Source organism: Artibeus jamaicensis, unplaced genomic scaffold, assembly GCF_021234435.1.
Source record: "Artibeus jamaicensis isolate MK-2021 breed Jamaican fruit bat unplaced genomic scaffold, CSHL_Jam_final scaffold_660, whole genome shotgun sequence".
Lineage (NCBI taxonomy): Eukaryota > Metazoa > Chordata > Mammalia > Chiroptera > Phyllostomidae > Artibeus > Artibeus jamaicensis.
Genome location: NW_026522052.1, coordinates 2,581,775 through 2,600,385, shown reverse-complemented (window position 1 = coordinate 2,600,385; position 18,611 = coordinate 2,581,775). Strand labels below are relative to the sequence as shown.

The following is an 18,611-nucleotide window of genomic DNA, read 5'->3' as shown; positions in this document are numbered from 1 at the left end:
TGAACAGTTACAAAAACTTAAGAAATAATCCTAGAAATTTGAACATTAGGTGGATATTTGGTGATATTAAAGAATTACTCTGTATTCTGTGATTTTTTAAAGAGCTCTTATCCTTCAGAAATACATATAAATATTTACATATGAACGAATATAAAGGAATTTGTTTCCAAAAAATACAGTGTGCATACATTTTTGGGAAACACCACTTTTAGGGGTCGAAGGGACACAAGACTGTTGAAGATGGGTGCCCATCACCCTATTCTCTTTACTTCTTCACATATTTGACAACTTCCAAAGTGGAAAGGTTTTTTTACTCCCGAGAGAACACTGTCGCAGGGAATATGTAGTGCATGTATTAAACAAAGCCGCCTTTTAGTAACGACAGAGGCTCATTCCCAGGAACAAATGCACACACACACGTAACTTCATGTATTACATATTTTTTAAGTTATCATTACTGTCATTATTATTAAAGTGACTGGTACCTTGGCACAGATGTGCTGGAGTAAGATACGAAGAACTGGAAATATACTTTCCTTTAGTTCGTCCACAAGTGAACTATTAAAAAACACACACACACATCCCGTTTACATATACCTATAATTACAAGTCAGTTTCTTTGACTCTTCCCAAAACCCACTACACGTATGTTTCAGACACCCTAAATATTAAACACAATCTATCCCCACATGCAAGCACTGTTTCAGCAAACACAGAGTGACAAAGTAAGTGTCACAGCAGAAAACCACTCCGACGCCTCATGCAGGGTTTAGAGCCAGTGCTGAGCAGACCACTACACCTGCCTGGAGCAGATGTGCAATCCTCATACGACTCTTTAGCCTACTTTAGTAAATTTCATATGAAGACTCTAAAATATATCACTTTGGGATAAATAATAGACTAAGACATAGTACCACCTCATGGTAGCTCAGTGAAATGCAACTTACTTCAATGCATTTGTAACAGTACCTCTTCAAACTTGAACTCAAGGAGAAATTGTTATAATGCCCAGATCTGACCGATTTTCAGTGTTAAGTTTATTTGTACCATTGTGTGAACAGACTACTACATCATGAAATCTCATGGAAGAACCAAAGTGAGGGTGTGCACTTAAAATATTTGGTTATTTAATGACAGTCTCTACCTGGATTCCATTTTCAAATCTTCAGCTACATTATATACTGTGTATGGACACACTCTCATGGACTTACTGACCACTCTTTTCCCACCACCAAATATTCAATAAAGGAGGAAAAGAAGCCAATAACAGCAAATATGTCTTCCCCAACAATGCTGAAACATGGAACAGATTCTTAGGTGAACCTAAGTGACTCTTGAGGAAAAAATCAGCCTATCAATTATCGCTAAAGAAGTAAAAATCGACTTCATTCTTTTTGCAAGAAGTATTTTCTACAAAAGGAAAGGAATAGAAGAGTGAGAAGAAACCAGGAAGAAGTGGCAAGGAACCAGAGGAAGGAGCCTTGGTGAGAGAAACAGCAGACCAGGGGCGGCAGACTGCGGGTGGCCAGGACTGAAGCAGGTGACGCTACTCAGAGGCGGACCTCACAGGCTGGGGCTGGCCCGTGAACTGCGGTTCCCATCCCTTCCGCAAGATCCCAGGGCGGAGGTTACCAGCACTGACCCCGATCACACGAACCAGGTGGGCTCTAAAGTGCTTCATTCTGACCCCCAACCACAAACGCGTTACTCTCCAGAGGAGTCAGACACCCTGGTTAGTCCGGGGTCCGGAACACTGAGGCAAACGGACAAAGAGTAAAAACCCAAGCTGTGCACACTTCACCTGATGAACTGGATGGCCTGGTTCCTGCTGCTGATGACTGGTGAAGTGATGGCGAGGGGGGCATGATGGGATCCTTCGCCTACTTCTAACATCAGTATCACATTTAGCATTTGATGAAAAACAGAACCGATAACCTAGGAGAGGAAAAAAAAACCTCAACTTAAGCCATAACAGAGGATCCTCCAAGACTAAAGTAAACAGTTTCCAGCCGTCTAAAGGTAAGTCAGGTTGATGTAGTTTTGGGCTGAATTCCAGGGGTGTGTTTCTTAGACAATTATCAGGTAATCAATAAATGTACCAAGTAGACAGTGTGAAAACACAGCTTATAGATACTGACAGGAATATCAAGTAGTTTCTCTCTGAACCTTCTTGTACCGTAACTCAGAAATTAAGGAAAAAGTATCAATTGTCACTTAAAGATAGCACAGAATGCTAATGATAATCCCTTCTAGCAAAGGGAGGAAAAGAATGATATTTCACATTTGTATTGTATCTGGAGTTCACAAAGCACCTTCCAATGTATCATCTCGTGTAACTCACTCAGATGATGCAGCCACTCACCCAACCAGGCAGCAGGTGCTGCGCCCAGCACACTCACATGCAATGCCAGACTCTACTGTATTTCATCTTGAACCTCACTACTCCACAAGGGAAGCAAGGCATTTCCATTTTGCACATAGTATTATTATTTCCAGCTTATATGTAATAAGTGTTGTATGAAAGGAGAGAAGGTCAGCTTATATGTAATAAAACAGACTCCAAAGATGATTCTCCAAAGTCAAATAATTTAAGGCCTGGCTGAAACTAAAGCTGTCGAACATCAAGTCAGCATGTCCACAGTTAAAAAGCATTACAGCTTTAGAAACACAGTAACACAGTGGACCTAAAAGAATGCATTTTCCATCCGTTCTATTTTTTTAAAATGTTAAAAAGGGCATGAAAATTAAAAACATCCTGTGAAATCTATCACATTGTATTTCAAACACACAGAAATAATAGTAATATAATAAGTTATAAAATATGAATGTTTTTAAACAGCAGGCATTGTGTTCATCATCTGACAGGCCATCTTTTGTTTAATCCTCCTGACAAGCCTGTGAGGAAGATGAGCCTTTCCTTCCTCTCTGTCCAGATGAGAGAAGTGATGCTCTCACAAGGCTGAGTAAGTAACTTGCACAGACACAAAGAGGGGAAGGGGTGGAACCAGAATCTGAACACAGATGTGCCTTCGCCCAGGTGCCCCAAACCTTCTCTCCAACCACCACGGCCCTTATACTGCCCCTGGAAACTAAGTGTATCACAGCCACCCAAAGCCCCGTGACCATGGTCTACCCCATTTTTATGAAGTCTCATTTTGTTCATGACATCTAGTTCAGTGACACCAGAATGCCTGCATGACCCCCCTCCAGCGTCTGGAGCAGCGATACTGGAGCAGGTTGAGGAATCTGCAGGGGCAAAATCCATGCAGGAAAGCCAATTACAGGATGAGACCCAGTAATATTTCTGTAGAATTACCCACTCAGGTAATGTGAACGCTAATAAAAGCATTAAAGTGCGCTTGGACTGCCAAGGGAAACTAGAAAATTCCAACTGTTTATTCTCCTTTTTAGAAAAAATTGGTGAATATTTCTCTAAAAGTAATGTTCTGTTCAGTAGCTATCTGTTCTTCCTAATTTGTACTGAAACCACATTTTATGTATGGAACCAAATAATAATTTGCTGTGGCCACCAAGTACTTGGGTATAATTTTTGTTATGAAGAGTAGGCAACAAACAGAAATGGTTACACTTTCTAATTATACAAATGATGTATAAGGTCATGAAAATAACCTGGTAAATTAAAATAGCATTACAGCCAATATATGCTTCTAATGTTTTCCACTATATGATTTGCATGCTTTCAATTTAACTAGTAACTAAATTAGATCCTTGTCCCCTTTACCTTGTCTCCTTCTCCATGAATGGGGGAGCACAGCAAATACAATCCGTGATAAGCCAGTTCTGGTATGTACTTTGCTTGGTTAATGTCCCTAAAGAAAAAAGACCAAAGGTTAGTTAATGGACATGATTTTACTTTGAATATTCTCTTAACACTATAAGCCATAGTTAAATGAATAAATTCTGCCTGTGTGTCACTGAGGATAAAATGGCATTTATACTTCTGCTGAAGCAAAGTTCATTTTACTATATTTATATTTTAGCATTGGAAGGTTTAATGGCTCACCTGGCTTGTATAACGTTAAATTCATGAAGCACTGGCTCAAAATTAGTTAATGCCACCAAGACCTAGAAAACAGATACCAAAAAGAGGCCTGATTTTTCTCGCTCATTAAATATGAGCCGTGTCTGTGCCCTTTGAGATTGCCCCAAGCTTCTTGGAATTCTTACTTACCTCTATACAGGTCTGTACACACTGGGGCTTTTCTTTCAGGGAAAACTTGGACAGAAGCCTTAAAAAATTCTTCAAAAGGTGAGAGATGGCTTTTCGAATTTGACAAAGGTCCCATGCGGAAAAACACATGTCCTCTTCGTCTTCTTGTTCTTCTATAATCTCGTCCATCTACATTGTGAACAAATGTACAGGTGACGGTAAAATAATGCCTAACACTCTGTCTTGTGGTTCTTGACGCACAGATTTCAGACCCAGTGAGATGCTGGGGGTTGCTGAACTGTGAACTGACCAGGCCACTCGACTGCTCGGGTCTCCGTGGTCACGATGGTGCGCCACTGGACTAGATGACGGCTGCAGTGGTGTCTAGCTCTACCGCTCTGTATCAGTGAGTTCTCCCATCAGTGAACCCCTACCGTCCTGCCTACTCAGACAAGAATGTGGAATTAACGTTATTCTGAGTCCTCAGGATACTTCAGCTGCTCTCTCGAATGGCAATGAGATAACGCAGCAAATAATCCTGTTAGCAAATTGGTAAGCACACCTGGGTACCAGGCTGGGAGAGATGGTGGGGAGGTTGGAAGGTTGGCAAGGTAGAGACGTAAATGTACTCGTGGTCGTATATGAAGCCCAAGAGGCAACTCAGTCCTACGGAAGAGCTAATGATTATAATCATTATGTCTGAAACCATATTTTAATATAAATTGTTAAATCAAAATCATGTGTTGGTACAGATATGTTTTATTATTTCTCTTACTTCTTACCTCAATATCTTCTTTCCTGGGTGGCTTTCCTCTCTTTCTATGCCCTCTTGGATTAGCCTGTGAGTTCTTAGGCTGTTCTTTTTTCCTTTTCCGACTCAAGTTAGATTCCTGAGGCCAGCTCTTCTTTAGAATCTGTATACATTTGTCAAACATCACTGGGTGGAAAATCTGATTGGCGACACTGCCTATTCATAAAGAATAAAGAGTAAGCAGGTTATCTGTAATTGTCTTGAAACATGTCTGTAACAACAGATAAAAATTTAAAAAGCAGCCCTGGATGGTGTGGCTCAGTATATTGAGTGCCAGCCTGCAAACCAAAGGGTCGCTAGTTCGAGTCCCAGTTAGGGCACATGCCTGGGTTGCCAGCTGGGTTCCCAGTCGGGGGCGTGTGAGAGGCAGCACACACATTGATGTTTCGCTCCCTTTCTTTCTTCCTCAGGAAGGAAAATGTGCCCCATCACAAGAAGAATCAGTCAACAAAACCAGTCTGAGAAACAAAAGAGATAATAGAACAGGAAGACAAGAACCTTAGGGAAGATATTATAAATCAGTTCAAGAATTAAAAGTAAAAGAGTAGCAAACAAAAAGAGAAATGAAATTTCTTTTAATAAAAGAATTAAATGCAATTTCTTGATCTGAAAATGAAAAATTCACGGGATGGGCTTATCAGTGGATTAGAAATTGCAAAAAGAAAAATTGAATAGACTCAGCGACTTGTGGGAAAGTATCGAACAGCCTAGCATGAGAAATTCAAGTTCCAGAAAAAAGGAGGGAAGATTATCTGAAGAAATAATAACTGAAAAATGTCCACATTTGTTAAAAACTATAAATCCACAGACCCAGAAGCTCAACAAACCCAACTGTAATGAACACACACATACACAAACCACACAAAAGCATAATTTAATCAAATTGCTGAAACAAAGTAATAGAATCTTTGAAGTATCCAGACTAAATAAAAGGACACAAAACAAAGAAACAATTTGGCAGTAGAAATTAACATAAAGCAGAAAACAAAGAAATAACACCTTTTAAAAAATCTGTAACCCTTGACTTCTATATTCAGCAGAAACATTCTTAAAGGGGTAATAAAAACATTTTCATGGAATCGAAATCTGAGACAATTGATGGCCAGCGGAACTGTATCAAAAGAATGTTGAACAAAGTGTTTTAGGCTGAAGAAAAATTACACAAGATGAAATCTTTTAAATATAAGAACTTTTTATTTCAAATTCTTTAAAAGATACTTCAGAGACAAATGTGGACAATAAACTGTGGGGTTTATGACACGTAGGAATACAGTGGATAACTAGAATAGCACAAAGAGGAAGAGGAGGAAGGGACATTGTTTTAAAGGTTCTTACATTATCTACAAGTTGTAGAATATTATGAAAAGGTAGATTGTTAAAAGCACTTATTGTATACCCAAAGGAAGCACTTAAAACACACACATACATGTTAAGAAGTATACTTAATAAGCCAAAAGGAGAGATATTTAAAAAGACTCAATCCAAAAACAGACAGAAAGAGGGAAAAATGGAACACAGAAAAGATGGCACAAACGGAAAAGCAACATGGCAGAATCCCAAACATACTGATAGCCACACTCACTGTGATTATCTGAACTGTCTAAAATTTCTAATATAAAGGCACAGTAAATGATTGATCGTCAGAGTGGATGAAAAACATGACTCAACATTAAGCAGTCTAAAACACACAGATTAAAAATAAAAACATGGCCAACTTCTGGCCAAGATGGAGGCACAGGTGGGAACACGGTGCCTCCTCGCACAACCAAGTTTAAAGACAACAAAGTTTTAGTAACAAAAATGCAACCAGAACACTGAATATTGAACTATACTGAAGTCCGACCACAATGAACCGTTCAGCCAGACCAGTAAGAGGGGCGGAGCCAGCAACTGGTGGAGCAGGGTTGCGCAGGAAAACTAAGCCAGACCCACCCAGGTGCATGGGTGGCGGTTGGCCCAGGTGTGGGGTTGTGACGGGCAGACCCAGTAAGGGTGCAAGGCAGCAGGTTAACGGTGGTCACACATCCACGGGTAGATAAACCAGGTAAAGGAGCGAGCAGTGAGATGGACCATGAAGGCCCCAGCAGCAGGAAGCAGCAGAGGGGACCGTCATTGCCCCTCTCTGACCCCACCCCCACATACAGCATCACAACCCAGCGACCTGGGTGGCCCTGCCCTGGTGAACACCTAGGGCTCTGCCCCTCCTACATAACAGGTGCAAACAGACCAAAACATTATGGCTCAAGAAGAACTCAAAGCCCCAGGGCCAATAACTCTAAGCGACCAAGAAATAGTCAACCTATCAGGTGCACAGTTCAAAACCCTGGTGATCAGGATGCTCACAGAACTGGTTGATTTTAGTCACAAATTAGAGGAACATATGAAGGCAAAACTAATTGAAATGAAGGGAAATGCACAGGAAACCAATAGTGATGGAAAGGAAATTAGGACTCAAGTCAAGGGAGCGGACCAGAAGGGAGAAAAAAATGATCAAACAGAAAAGAATGAAGAAACAAAAATTCAAAAAAATGAGGAGAGGCTTAGGAACCTTCAGAACATCTTTAAACGTTCCAACATCCGAATTATAGGGGTACCACAAGGGGAAGAGGAAGAGCAACAAGTGGAAACCTTATTTGGACAAATAATAAAGGAGAACTTCCCTAGTCTACAAAGGAAACAGACTTCCAGGAAATCCAGGAAGCTCAGCATCCCAAAGAAGTTGGACCCAAGAAGGAACACACCAAGGCACATCATCATTACGTTAGCCAAGATTAAAATGAAAGAGAGAATCCTAGAAGCAGCAAGAGGTAAGGGGACAGTCACCTACAAAGGAGTCCCCATCAGACTGTCAGCGGATTTCTCAAAAGAGACCTTACAGGCAAGAAGGGGCTGGAAAGAAGTAATTCCAAGTTATGAAATCCAAAGACCTACATCCAAGATTGATCTATCCAGCAAAGCTTTAATTTAGAATGGAAGGACAGATGAAGTACTTCTCAAATAAGATCAAATTCAAGGAGTTCATTATCACCAAGCCCTTATTATATGAAATATTAAAGGAACTTATCTAAGAAAAAGAAGATTAAAAATATGAACAGTGAAAGGACAGCAAACACAGTTATTAACAACCACACCTAAAACAAAAGCAAACTAAGAGGACAGCTAGATCAGGAGCAGAACCATAGAAATGAAGATCACATGGAGGGTTAGCAACAGGGGTGTGGGAGAAGAAGAAGGGCGGAGAAGGTACAGAAAATAAGTAGCATAGACAATAGATAGAAAATAGATAGGGGGGAGGGCAAGAATAGTATGGGAAATATAGAATCTAAAGAACTTGAGACACGTGGACATAAACTAAAGGGGGGGAATGGTGGGGGAGGGGTGTGCAGGGTGGAGGGGAATGAAGGGGGGAAATAGGATCATTGTAATGGCATAATCAATAAAATATATTTTAAAAAAAGAAAGAAAATAAAAGCATGGCAAAGGATGTCCAACTGAGGACAAATCATAAGATAACTAGACTGGGTATTGCAATATCAGACAAAGTAGACTTCAGGGCAAGGAATACAACCAGGCAAAGAGGGACACAACATAATACCGAAAAGTCAATTCATCAGGAAGACATACAATGTCTGTATCTCGCAGCCCTTACCTGTGTGGTTCACTGGGTTGGGTGTCGTCCCACAAAGTGAAAGCACGTGGGTGCAAACCCGAGGCAGGGCCCACGCCTACACTGTGGTTCAGCCGCCGTCTGGGTGCGTGTGAGAGGCAGCCAACTGACGTTTCTCCCTCACACAGATATTTCTGTCTTTCTTTTTCTCCCTCCCTTCCCCCTCTATAAAATTAAATAAATAAAATCTTTTTTTTTAAGTGTGCATCTTGCCCTGGCTGGTGTAGCTCAATGGATAGAGCACAGGCTTGAGGACCAAAAGATAGCAGTTCGATTCCCCATCAGGGCACATGCCTGGGTTGCAGCCAGTTCCCAGCAGGGGCCAGTTCCCAGCAGGGGATGCACCAGAAGCAACCATACATTGATATTTCTCTCCCTCTCTCCTTCCCTTCCCTACTAAAGATAAATAAATAAAAATTTTTTAAAAAGTTTGCGTCTTGCAGACTTCCAAAATACCTAAGTTATAACTCATAGAATTAAAAGAAAAAACAGATAAGTTGACAAGTATACTTGGAGATTTCAATACTTCTCTCTCACTAACTGATAGAACGAATCAACGGAATACCAGGAATGATGGAAGACGAACACCCCTAGCAACCAACTTAACATAACTGTCATTTACAGACACTAGACCCACCAAAGGCAGGATTCACATGCTGTTCTTGTGCCAACAAAAGACTTACCATGTTAGACCCTATGCTGAGCCGCTAAAAACAACAAAAAAACCTCAGTAATTTAAAAGTATGTGCTACGATCTCAACAAAATTACAACAGAAATCAATTATTATAAGATGTCAAGAAAGTCCTCAACTATTTCAAAATTAAACACACTACTAAATAACTCTAAGTAGAAATCATAAGATTAGAAAATTGCTTTCACCTGAATGACAATGAAACAGGTCACCAAAATTTGTGGAATGCAGATAAAGCAGAACATAGAGGGAAATTTGTAACATTACTCATATGAGAATGAAAGAAAACTATGAGAACAAAGATCTATGCATTCACCTTAGGAAGTTAAAATAAGAACAAATTAAACCTAAAGTAAGATGGAAGGCAATGGAGATAAGATCAATGACAAGAAAAGTAGGTAAGTAGGGTGTAATCAATATCAAAAGTGGGTTCTTTGAAATGATCAATAAAATTAATAAAGCTGCCTAGGCTGATGAAGAAAAAAAAAACAAAATAGAAATCACCAACATCAGACATGAAAGAGGACATAGCCCTACAGATGCCACAGCGTTCTTTGGACAGAAACTCCAAACCCAGATGGCTTCACCAGTGAGGTCTACGGAGGATGCTGAAGAAAATGACTGCTTTTCCTGCCACCTTCTAAGTCCTAGCTGGGCTAAGAATCAAATTAGCAGAGAAAAATTAACAAGGACAAATTAACAGGAGAGAATCAAATTTTAGTGCTTGTACATGGGGAATTCAACACATGCATGAAAATTCCACAGACGACACTGGGCATACACGGCACTTTGGACCAAGGAGAAAATGGGGGAAGAGACTGAGACTGGCTACTCCAAAAGCAGACGAAGAGCGAGCACACGAGGCAGCAAAACTGCGGCCAGGCAGCTCGGAAACAAGGGACACTGGTGGCACGGAGCCAACAGTCCCCTGCCTGAAGCTCTTCCTATCTATCATACTTAATTCCAGTTAGGCTAAGGAGAACATTCTAAAATTTCCTTCCTAAAGCAGGTTCTTTGACCTAAAATCTCTTGGGCAGGAAAGAAGAAAGGGTCAAAAGTTTTTTCCCGAGTTTTTTGTTTCTTAATAATCAGCTTCCCAAAATCAATATCACAAAAGATAAGCTTCAAGGTGGCAAAACTTTGGTCTCATTTACTACCAAAAACTTAAGAAGGATAATTAATTCTTCCCAAACTTCCAAAACACTGAAGAGGCAACAGCATTACCCCAAACTCATTCTATGATAATAGTATTGCCCTGAAACCCAAACCAGACAGACATCTCAAATATATATATATATATATATATATATATATATATATATATATATATATATATAAAATCTCCTTTGTGATTATAAATGCAAAAATCTTCAACACAATACTAGCAAACTGAACTTGGCAACACATCAAAACAGTTACACACTGTAACCAAGGTTATACAAAACTGGTTTAACATATGAAAATCAATCGATGCAATATACTATATTATGAACATAAAGAACAAAACCACATGATCACCTCATAAATACAAAAAAGCAAAAACCAAAATTTAATAACCTTTCATAATAAAACACTCAACAGTTAGAAATAACCTGAGAAAGGCTATCCTCAAAATACCCACAGAGAACATCCTAAGAACGAAGGACTGAAAACTTTCCTCCTGAGGTCTGGGACAAAACAAGATGTCACTTCCCTACTACTCAACAATGGGCTGGAGGTCCTAACCAGGGCAATAAGACAAGAAAAAGAAATAAAAGGCACCCAGGTTGGAAAAGACGGAGTAAAATTATGCCTATTCATAGATGACACGATCTTATATATAAAAAATACAAGTAGAACCAATAAATGAGTTCAGCAAAGTTAGAGGATACCAGATCAAAAATCAAATATCAAATTGTACTTCTATACACTAAAAGTAAATAATCTGAAAATGAAAATAAGAAAAAATTCATCTATAATATCATGAAAGGATGAAATACTTGGGAATAAATTTAATCAAAGAAGTGCAAGAGTTATACACTGAAAACTGCATATCACTGAAACAAATTAAAGACCTAAATAAATGGAAAGACATTCTGTGTTCATGGATTGGAAGACTTAATGTTGCTAAAATGTCACTCCCCAGACTGATGTACAGACTCCATGCAGTCCCCGTCAAAACCCCAGCACTTTTCCCCCTGCAATTGATATGTAAATCTTAAATCATATGGAAATGCAAGGGACCCAGAAAAATAAAAACAATCTTGAAAAAGAACATATTTTTGATCAAATATTAAGTATCAACAGCATCCCAATCATAATTCAGGGATATTTAGAAGCAGAAGATAATTGGGACGAGTATAATTTCCAGGAAAGCTGCAAGTGGCCCCACAATGAGCAGCAGCCGCCTCACCTCTTCGATCTGACATGAGTCTCAACCTTAATCAGAAATGGAGATCACATGGAGGGTTATCAGTGGGAAGGGGAGAATGAGGGTAAGGGTACAGGGAATAAAGAGCATGATAGGTAGGCGTAAAATAGACAGGGGGATGTTAAGAATAGTATAGGAAATGGAGAAGCCGAGGACCTTGTATGTATAGCCCACAGATATGAACTAGGGGGTGGGGAATGCTGGAGGGAGGGGGGGGCAGGGCAGAGGGGGATAAAGGGGAGAAAACAATGGGACACCTGTAATAGCATAATCAATAACATACACTTAAAAAAAAAAGGAATGGCCTCTAGTCATAAAGCTGACTTTCCAAAAACTGTCCGTTTTCTGAGATCCTAATTACACCTAAATTCTTTAGTCATTGATTTTAAAAGTCATGGGAGTAATAACAATACAAATTAATGTTTAAAGTTTTATGCATCTTTTTATAAATTCTTAACGTTCATGGCAAGTGCATCTGTGAGAACGACAGCAGCAAAGCTGGCTAATCCTGTGATTTTCTTTCCTATGTGATCTTTGGGTTCTCCTGCTCCTTTGAGGTTCAGCCCTCCTCTGCTCTGAGTTACCACAGGGAGAAGGAACGCGTCCCCGGCTCACCAGAGGACAGCTGCCTATGAGCTCTGACAGTGAAGGAACTGAACAGTGCTCATAGGTTGCTCTCCGGTGCCTCCTGCCATCAAGTGTTAAAGCTAGGCTTCCCATGCTCTTTTTTTAAAAAATATTTTATTTATTTATCTTTAGAGGGGAAGGGAAGGAGAGAGGGAGAGAAATATCAATGTATGGTTGCCTCTCATGCGTCCCCTGCTGGGAACTGGCTTGCAACCCAGGCATGTGCCCTGACTGGGAAGTGAACCGCAATCTTTTGGTTCGCAGGCCCACGCTCAATCCACTGAGCTACACCAGCCAGGGCTCATGCTCTCTTGATTAGAATGGTCTAAATGTTGAACACACCACACAGGAGAGATATGACAAAAGGTGCCCTGGAGCAGTTTTTGCCAGTCTGGACGGGCAGTCAGGGGAAGAGAAGGAAATACCAGGACATTATACTAGGTGGGGACGGGTGGGAGAGGGGCTCTGGTAGCTAGGAAACTTTCTCCCTCCAGCCTGGTCCCTCCCAGATTATTTCTATTGGGTTACTGACACAGCGCAATATTTTAAAAACACACACACATTGAAAGGAACATGAAAAAGACACTTCTGAAGAACTTATACATGTACTTCATGGATTTACCCTCACTTAAAATCAATGCACTCTATGAGATGGGTCTCTGCTACTCTGTTTTATGTCAGGGAACAAGGGTAAGAGCTCAAAAAGAACACAGAAAAAGTTTAAATGATGAAAGATATGTTCTATCACATCAAATTGCATACCTGGTACTTCTAGGAGCAGGAAATAAAGACCAGCGGCATGAAGACCATATTCTCGATGTTGCACACTGATATTTTTCTTATGGACTGTTTGAACAAAGTGATAGAACAAAGCCACCAGCGCATGGTGAGAAATATTGTTCTCAGTGAAGAAGGTCCAAATGATCTGGGGGAAGGAGGAAATCACAAAAGCCAGTGATTACAGAAATGTAAAAATCTCCTATTATTTGATTTTGGTAAGTATTAATACTTAGTGCCTTATAAGAGGGGAATCGACCAGCTTGGCTCTGAATTAGGAACATTTGCCATCTTCAAAGGGACTAAAATAAAAAATTAAAAATGTATTATTCAAAATGACAAAGTATGTAAGAGATTTAAATGATTAAACTCAGAGAAAGTTCTGGTAAGTTTGAAGCACATATATTTCTGAAATTATTATAGCTAAAAACTGCACTAAGACTTTCGGGACACTGCACACCTGAGATTACTCAGACATGTCACCCTCTATGTGTGTTACGGTGCCCGAATTCATCAATCACTCTGACTCCTAGCTGAGGAAATCAGATCAATTTACTAAAATTTAAATGTCCTGTGGGCAATGGGAATAAGAAAGGACCCTCCCTCAACTGATTTCAGAAGTAGCCCACGTGAGAAAGGAGTAAACCTCAGAATATAAATCACAATTTTATTAACTTTGTCACTGTTCCATGCTTTCCCCTATTAAACACACGAAGAAGAAATGGGTTGTTTCTATAAATCAAATGTAGCAGGAACTAAATATGGTTTACTCTGGAGTCCCTTAAAAAACATAAGCCCATAAAAGTTCAAGAAGTCAGACCATGTACCTCCTGCTCCCCTGAACAGACAGGGAAAGTCGTAGGTAATGTCTTGGCCTCGGCACAGTGCTTAGACTTGCCATTTTGCAGAGGGGCCACATAGAACCGTGCAGCATGTTCCTTTCCTTGACCATGGACTTCTGGAAGAAGTCACTTCATAGCAGTAACAGCCTCATTCCTAACAGCACTTCAGCTCCTATATGCCTGTCCCTGGAACCCTGGAAGTTGCCGATGACAATCCAAACACCTCTGCCCTCCCTCCCTTGTCTCAGGACTCTACCTGCCCATCACCTCTGCAGCATTTGGTACCCGAGCCGCTTCCCAGCCTCCGTGACAGAACTCCCCACACCTCTGCCTACTCCTCCTCAGTTCTCCTTCAACCAGCTTCCCTAGTTCTGCCCTGTGTCTCCTCACCCTCACTGATCTCTGTGATTCAAACAACATCTTGAGCCAAAGGACCCTCTCATTTATTTTGTTGAATTTTAACTTCTCTCCCAGTCTTCTGACCCATGTTTCCAACTACCAATTACCCTGCCCTAATGATCTGTTAACGAATTTCACATTCAAAGCCTAGAACTGAACTCATCCTTTTTCCCTTTGACCTTGCTCTCTCCATTATTCCCCACACCCTGGCTGACAATGTCATGCTCATAGCTTTGAAATCTTGGTGATCTTCCACGTTTTTCTTTCTCTCACTCCCTACAGCCAGCTGATGGAGCACTTCCCAGATTTATCTTGCAGATCTGTCTGCTGTTACACTACTCACAATTCTCTCAGCCTTCTCCACATATTCCCTGTTGCTCCCTCCCTAGGAATGCCATCAGACCCTAATATCTGCTAGTCATCACTCTACCCACTTGCAAAGGCTCACCTTTGGCTATGTTCTTTCTGGAACCTTGCCAATATCACCATGCTCCCTCTTCCACATCCCTACTAAATGGCAGCACACCTCTCTCAACAGCAGTTTCCACGATGTGGCTCACCAAGTATTTCCAGCCCTTCCCCTAGACGGTGGAGGCACTGTGGTGCTCCACCCTCCTGGAGCGGAGCATGGTCTCTGGACTTGCTCTGCCAGTGAAAGGGAGCAGGGGCTGTAAGAGCTGGTTCTTCAACCCCCCCCCTTCCCCACACTGGGGCCATCCCTGAATAGGGATGGGCTCCGTCTGCACTGTGGTCGTCAGTTTACCTTCTAAGGCACTTAATGTAGTGCTTGACGTTAAGACTGATGTTTAACTAGATGACTGAATTTTTGAAAAGCAATGTGAAATTTGTAACTGGAACATTCTTTCAATTTAAAATTTTCAGATGTATATCTAAATATTTTTTGTTCTGGTACCTAGCCCTTCAGTTTTTTGAAAAGCAGTCAATGAGCTAAATACTAATACACACACTAGGTAGAACTCAGTATTTAAAGAAACTCTTTATTCTGATTGACTTTAAATAATTACTTTGCATTTGAATTAATACCAGATTTTTTTTTAAGTTGAGGAGTACTGAAATCGTTATTATATTTTCCTGGGCCTTCTTTTCATATCTGGTTTACTCTGGTTTTCTCTCTTGTTTTGGCCTTTATTCTTTTCCTCTAATTTGCTGTTTTAAAAATGTCATGACTTGGAAAAAAAAACAGACAGATTAATGCCTTGAACCTTCCAGAGGAAAGTAGTCAGGATATTTCAATAAATGATCCACATTCTTTATGCTACTCTCCTCACACTCTTTATGAATTGTTCACTAAAAAGACTAAACTTTAGGTGATAATAATAACTTTAATATTCTACTTCCGACACCCAAAGATGGCTAACTTGAATTTTCCTTTTTTTCCCCTTACCTCTGTGGAACCATGTTCTTCAGTGGCAAAGTAGAAAAGACTTTCATAGAGTTTTGTAAACGCATCCAATCCAGTCTCTGTAATTTCTGCTTCTATACTGGGATCCAGAGGCGTGGTCTCCGTGAAGTCCAGTCCCCAAACCATGTCCACCCATTCTAGTGGAGGAATGCAATTAAATCAGGATGTGCTCCACAGCAAGCAAAAAACCAGTAATTTTTAGACTCCGGGCACATTCAAGAGGAAAAAAGTTTATTAGTCACAACTCGCATTTAATCACATAATACAGGTGAAGTATAATTCGAGGAGAGCGGAAAAGCTTAAGAAAATCTTTTGTTTCTTTTTAAATTACAACTGATATCTGGTTATTAGGTTGGTTATCTTCTAAAAATATCAAAGAGGAAAACACTTTTTGCATACAACAGTTCTGGGGAACGACACTTCAAAACACTCAATGATCAGCCTTTCCCACATATTCAATTTGGAGAAGAAAGAAGTTAATCAAAGACTGTCCCGGGAGTCCCCTTGTAAAAGCTTTGTAACAAAGTTAATAAGCCCAAATAAAATACTTTATTGGGCACTTGCAGAATAATGTAGCATGTCAAAAAAAGATACAATTTCCCCCAAGAAGTTTTAAGCAGAGGAGGCAAGTCAGATCCACACTCAGAGAAATACTCAGGGATTTAAAAACATCCTGGAAAGAGTGTATACTAAGAGAATGTAACATTAATGTGGCATTCTTTTTTTTTAAGATTTATTTATTTATTTTTAGAGGGGAAGGGAAGGAGAGAGAGAGAGAAACATCAATGTATGGTTGCCTTTCATGCATCCCCTGCTGGGAACTGGCCTGCAGGGAACTAGCCTGCAACCCTAGTATGTGCCCTGACTGGGAATCGAACCACGATTGTGTGGTTTGCAGGCCCGCACTCAATCCACTGAGCTACACCAGCCAGGGCTAACGTAGCATTCTTGCTAATCTCTCTTAACTCTAAACCTTCTCACATGTTTCTAACAAATATCTTCCCTAATATTTTGCTGGTATAGCCTAAAACCTAAATTCAGGAGAGGTGGAAACATGTGGACCTTTCCAGTATTGCTAATCAGGTGCTCCTTCATGCCACCTTCTGGGATCTCTGCAGGAGAGAGATTCTTACCAGGCAGCACCACAGACAGGACATCGCTTCATCCCAGGAGTAAAGCCTAGAGCTGGACAGCACCCCACACACCCACACCCACCTCCACGGCTGTGAAGAGTAGGCAGCTGCTGGGATAGGAGGGCTGGGGGAGCGAGAAGAAGGCAGAGGCTCAGAATCACAGTTGACCCAAGGCCAGCCCCTTTCAGGAACCCAGAGGTCAAGGTTCTCAGTTCAAGAAATTTTAATAAAAAGGCTCAAATTAAAGGTAGGTCTTATGATTCATAAGACACAGGATGGCACCGCTTAAAAGAAACCTTTCCAGAGGTGAGGTCACTGCCATCTTGATGGTTTCACCCTTGCACTGGTGGTGGGGGCATGTGTTTAAGATTTTGTTTTAAAATACCAATTGGGTATTTTAAAACAAACAATTTGGGTTGCTTGGGGACATGCAAGCCAAAGGACATTCTCTGGAGTACTGATACCTACAGCGGTGGCTTCGCTGCCTCTCCTTACTGCTCTGTCTCCCATGAAGAAGACATGGAGATACAGTAATTCTGGCCAAGGTGGAAGAGTAGGCAGAAACCCTTCACTTCCTCGCACAACCAAAAGGAGGATAACGACCAATCTAAAATCAATAAACAACCAGAAGTGCCAGAAAATCAAACAGCATGGAGCTCTGACAACCAAGGAATTGAAGAAATAAGCAACCAGAACAACCAGACCAGCATAGCCACAGTGCAGCAAAGAGGGTTGCCCTGCCCTGGTGAATATCTAAGGCTTAACAGGGGTGCTGAGACAAAAAAAATATGGCCCAAATGAAAGAACAGAGCAAAGCTTCAGAAAGAGAGCCAAACAATGAGGAGATAGCCAACCTACTAATGGAGAATTTAAAGGCCTGGTAATCAAAATTGCTCACAGAACTGATTGTACTTGGTCAAAAAATGAAAAAAATAAATGAAAGATACCCAAAATGAAATAAAGCAAAATATTCAGCAGAATGAAGAAATAAGAGTCCAAAAAAATGAAGAGAGGCTGAGGATTCTCTGGGACAACCTGAAACGGCCCAATACCCAAATTATAGGGCTGACAGAAGAAGAACAAGAGCAAGAAATTGAAACCTTATTTGAACAAATAATGAAGGAAAACTTCTCCAATCTGGTGAAGGAAATAGACTTCCAGGAAGTCCAGGAAGCCCAGAGAGTCTCAAAGAAGTTGGATCCAAAAGGGAACATACCAAGGCACATCATCATTAACTTACCCAAGATTAAAGAGAAGGAGAGAATCTTAAAAGCAGCAAGAGGGAAGGAGAGAGTTACCCAGAGAGGAGTTCCCATAAGACTAGCAGCTGATTTCTCAAAAGAAACCTCATAGGCAAGAAGGGGCTGGAAAGAACTATTCAGAGTCATGAAAGGCAAGGAAGGATGTACATCCAAGATTGCTCTATCCAGCAAAGCTATCCTTTAGAATGGAAGGACAGATAATGTGCTTTCAGATAAGGTTAAGTTCAAGGAGTTCACCATCACCAAGCCCTTATTACATGAAATGTTAAGGGGACTTATCTAAGAAAAAGATGATCAAACCCATGAACAGTAAAATGACAACCAACTCACAACTATCAACAAATGAACCTAAAAGAAAAGAAAAACAAAGAAAACAAAACTAAGCAAACAACCAGAA

The 18,611-nt window shown here is 40.6% G+C and overlaps 1 protein-coding gene across 1 annotated transcript in view; it reads right to left on the bottom strand.

Annotated features, from left to right (window-relative positions):
• The window catches only part of NCAPD3 (non-SMC condensin II complex subunit D3), a 61,689-nt gene that overhangs the window by 41,488 nt on the left and 1,590 nt on the right, over positions 1-18,611 (bottom strand). Inside the window, exons 2-9 of the mRNA XM_037138288.2 lie at positions 15,802-15,956; positions 13,141-13,303; positions 4,954-5,138; positions 4,193-4,360; positions 4,025-4,086; positions 3,743-3,830; positions 1,802-1,935; positions 486-558 (exon numbers count right to left, since the gene is read on the bottom strand). Coding sequence (XP_036994183.2) covers positions 486-558; positions 1,802-1,935; positions 3,743-3,830; positions 4,025-4,086; positions 4,193-4,360; positions 4,954-5,138; positions 13,141-13,303; positions 15,802-15,956 — 1,028 coding nt within the window. The remainder of the gene's footprint in view (positions 1-485; positions 559-1,801; positions 1,936-3,742; positions 3,831-4,024; positions 4,087-4,192; positions 4,361-4,953; positions 5,139-13,140; positions 13,304-15,801; positions 15,957-18,611) is intronic.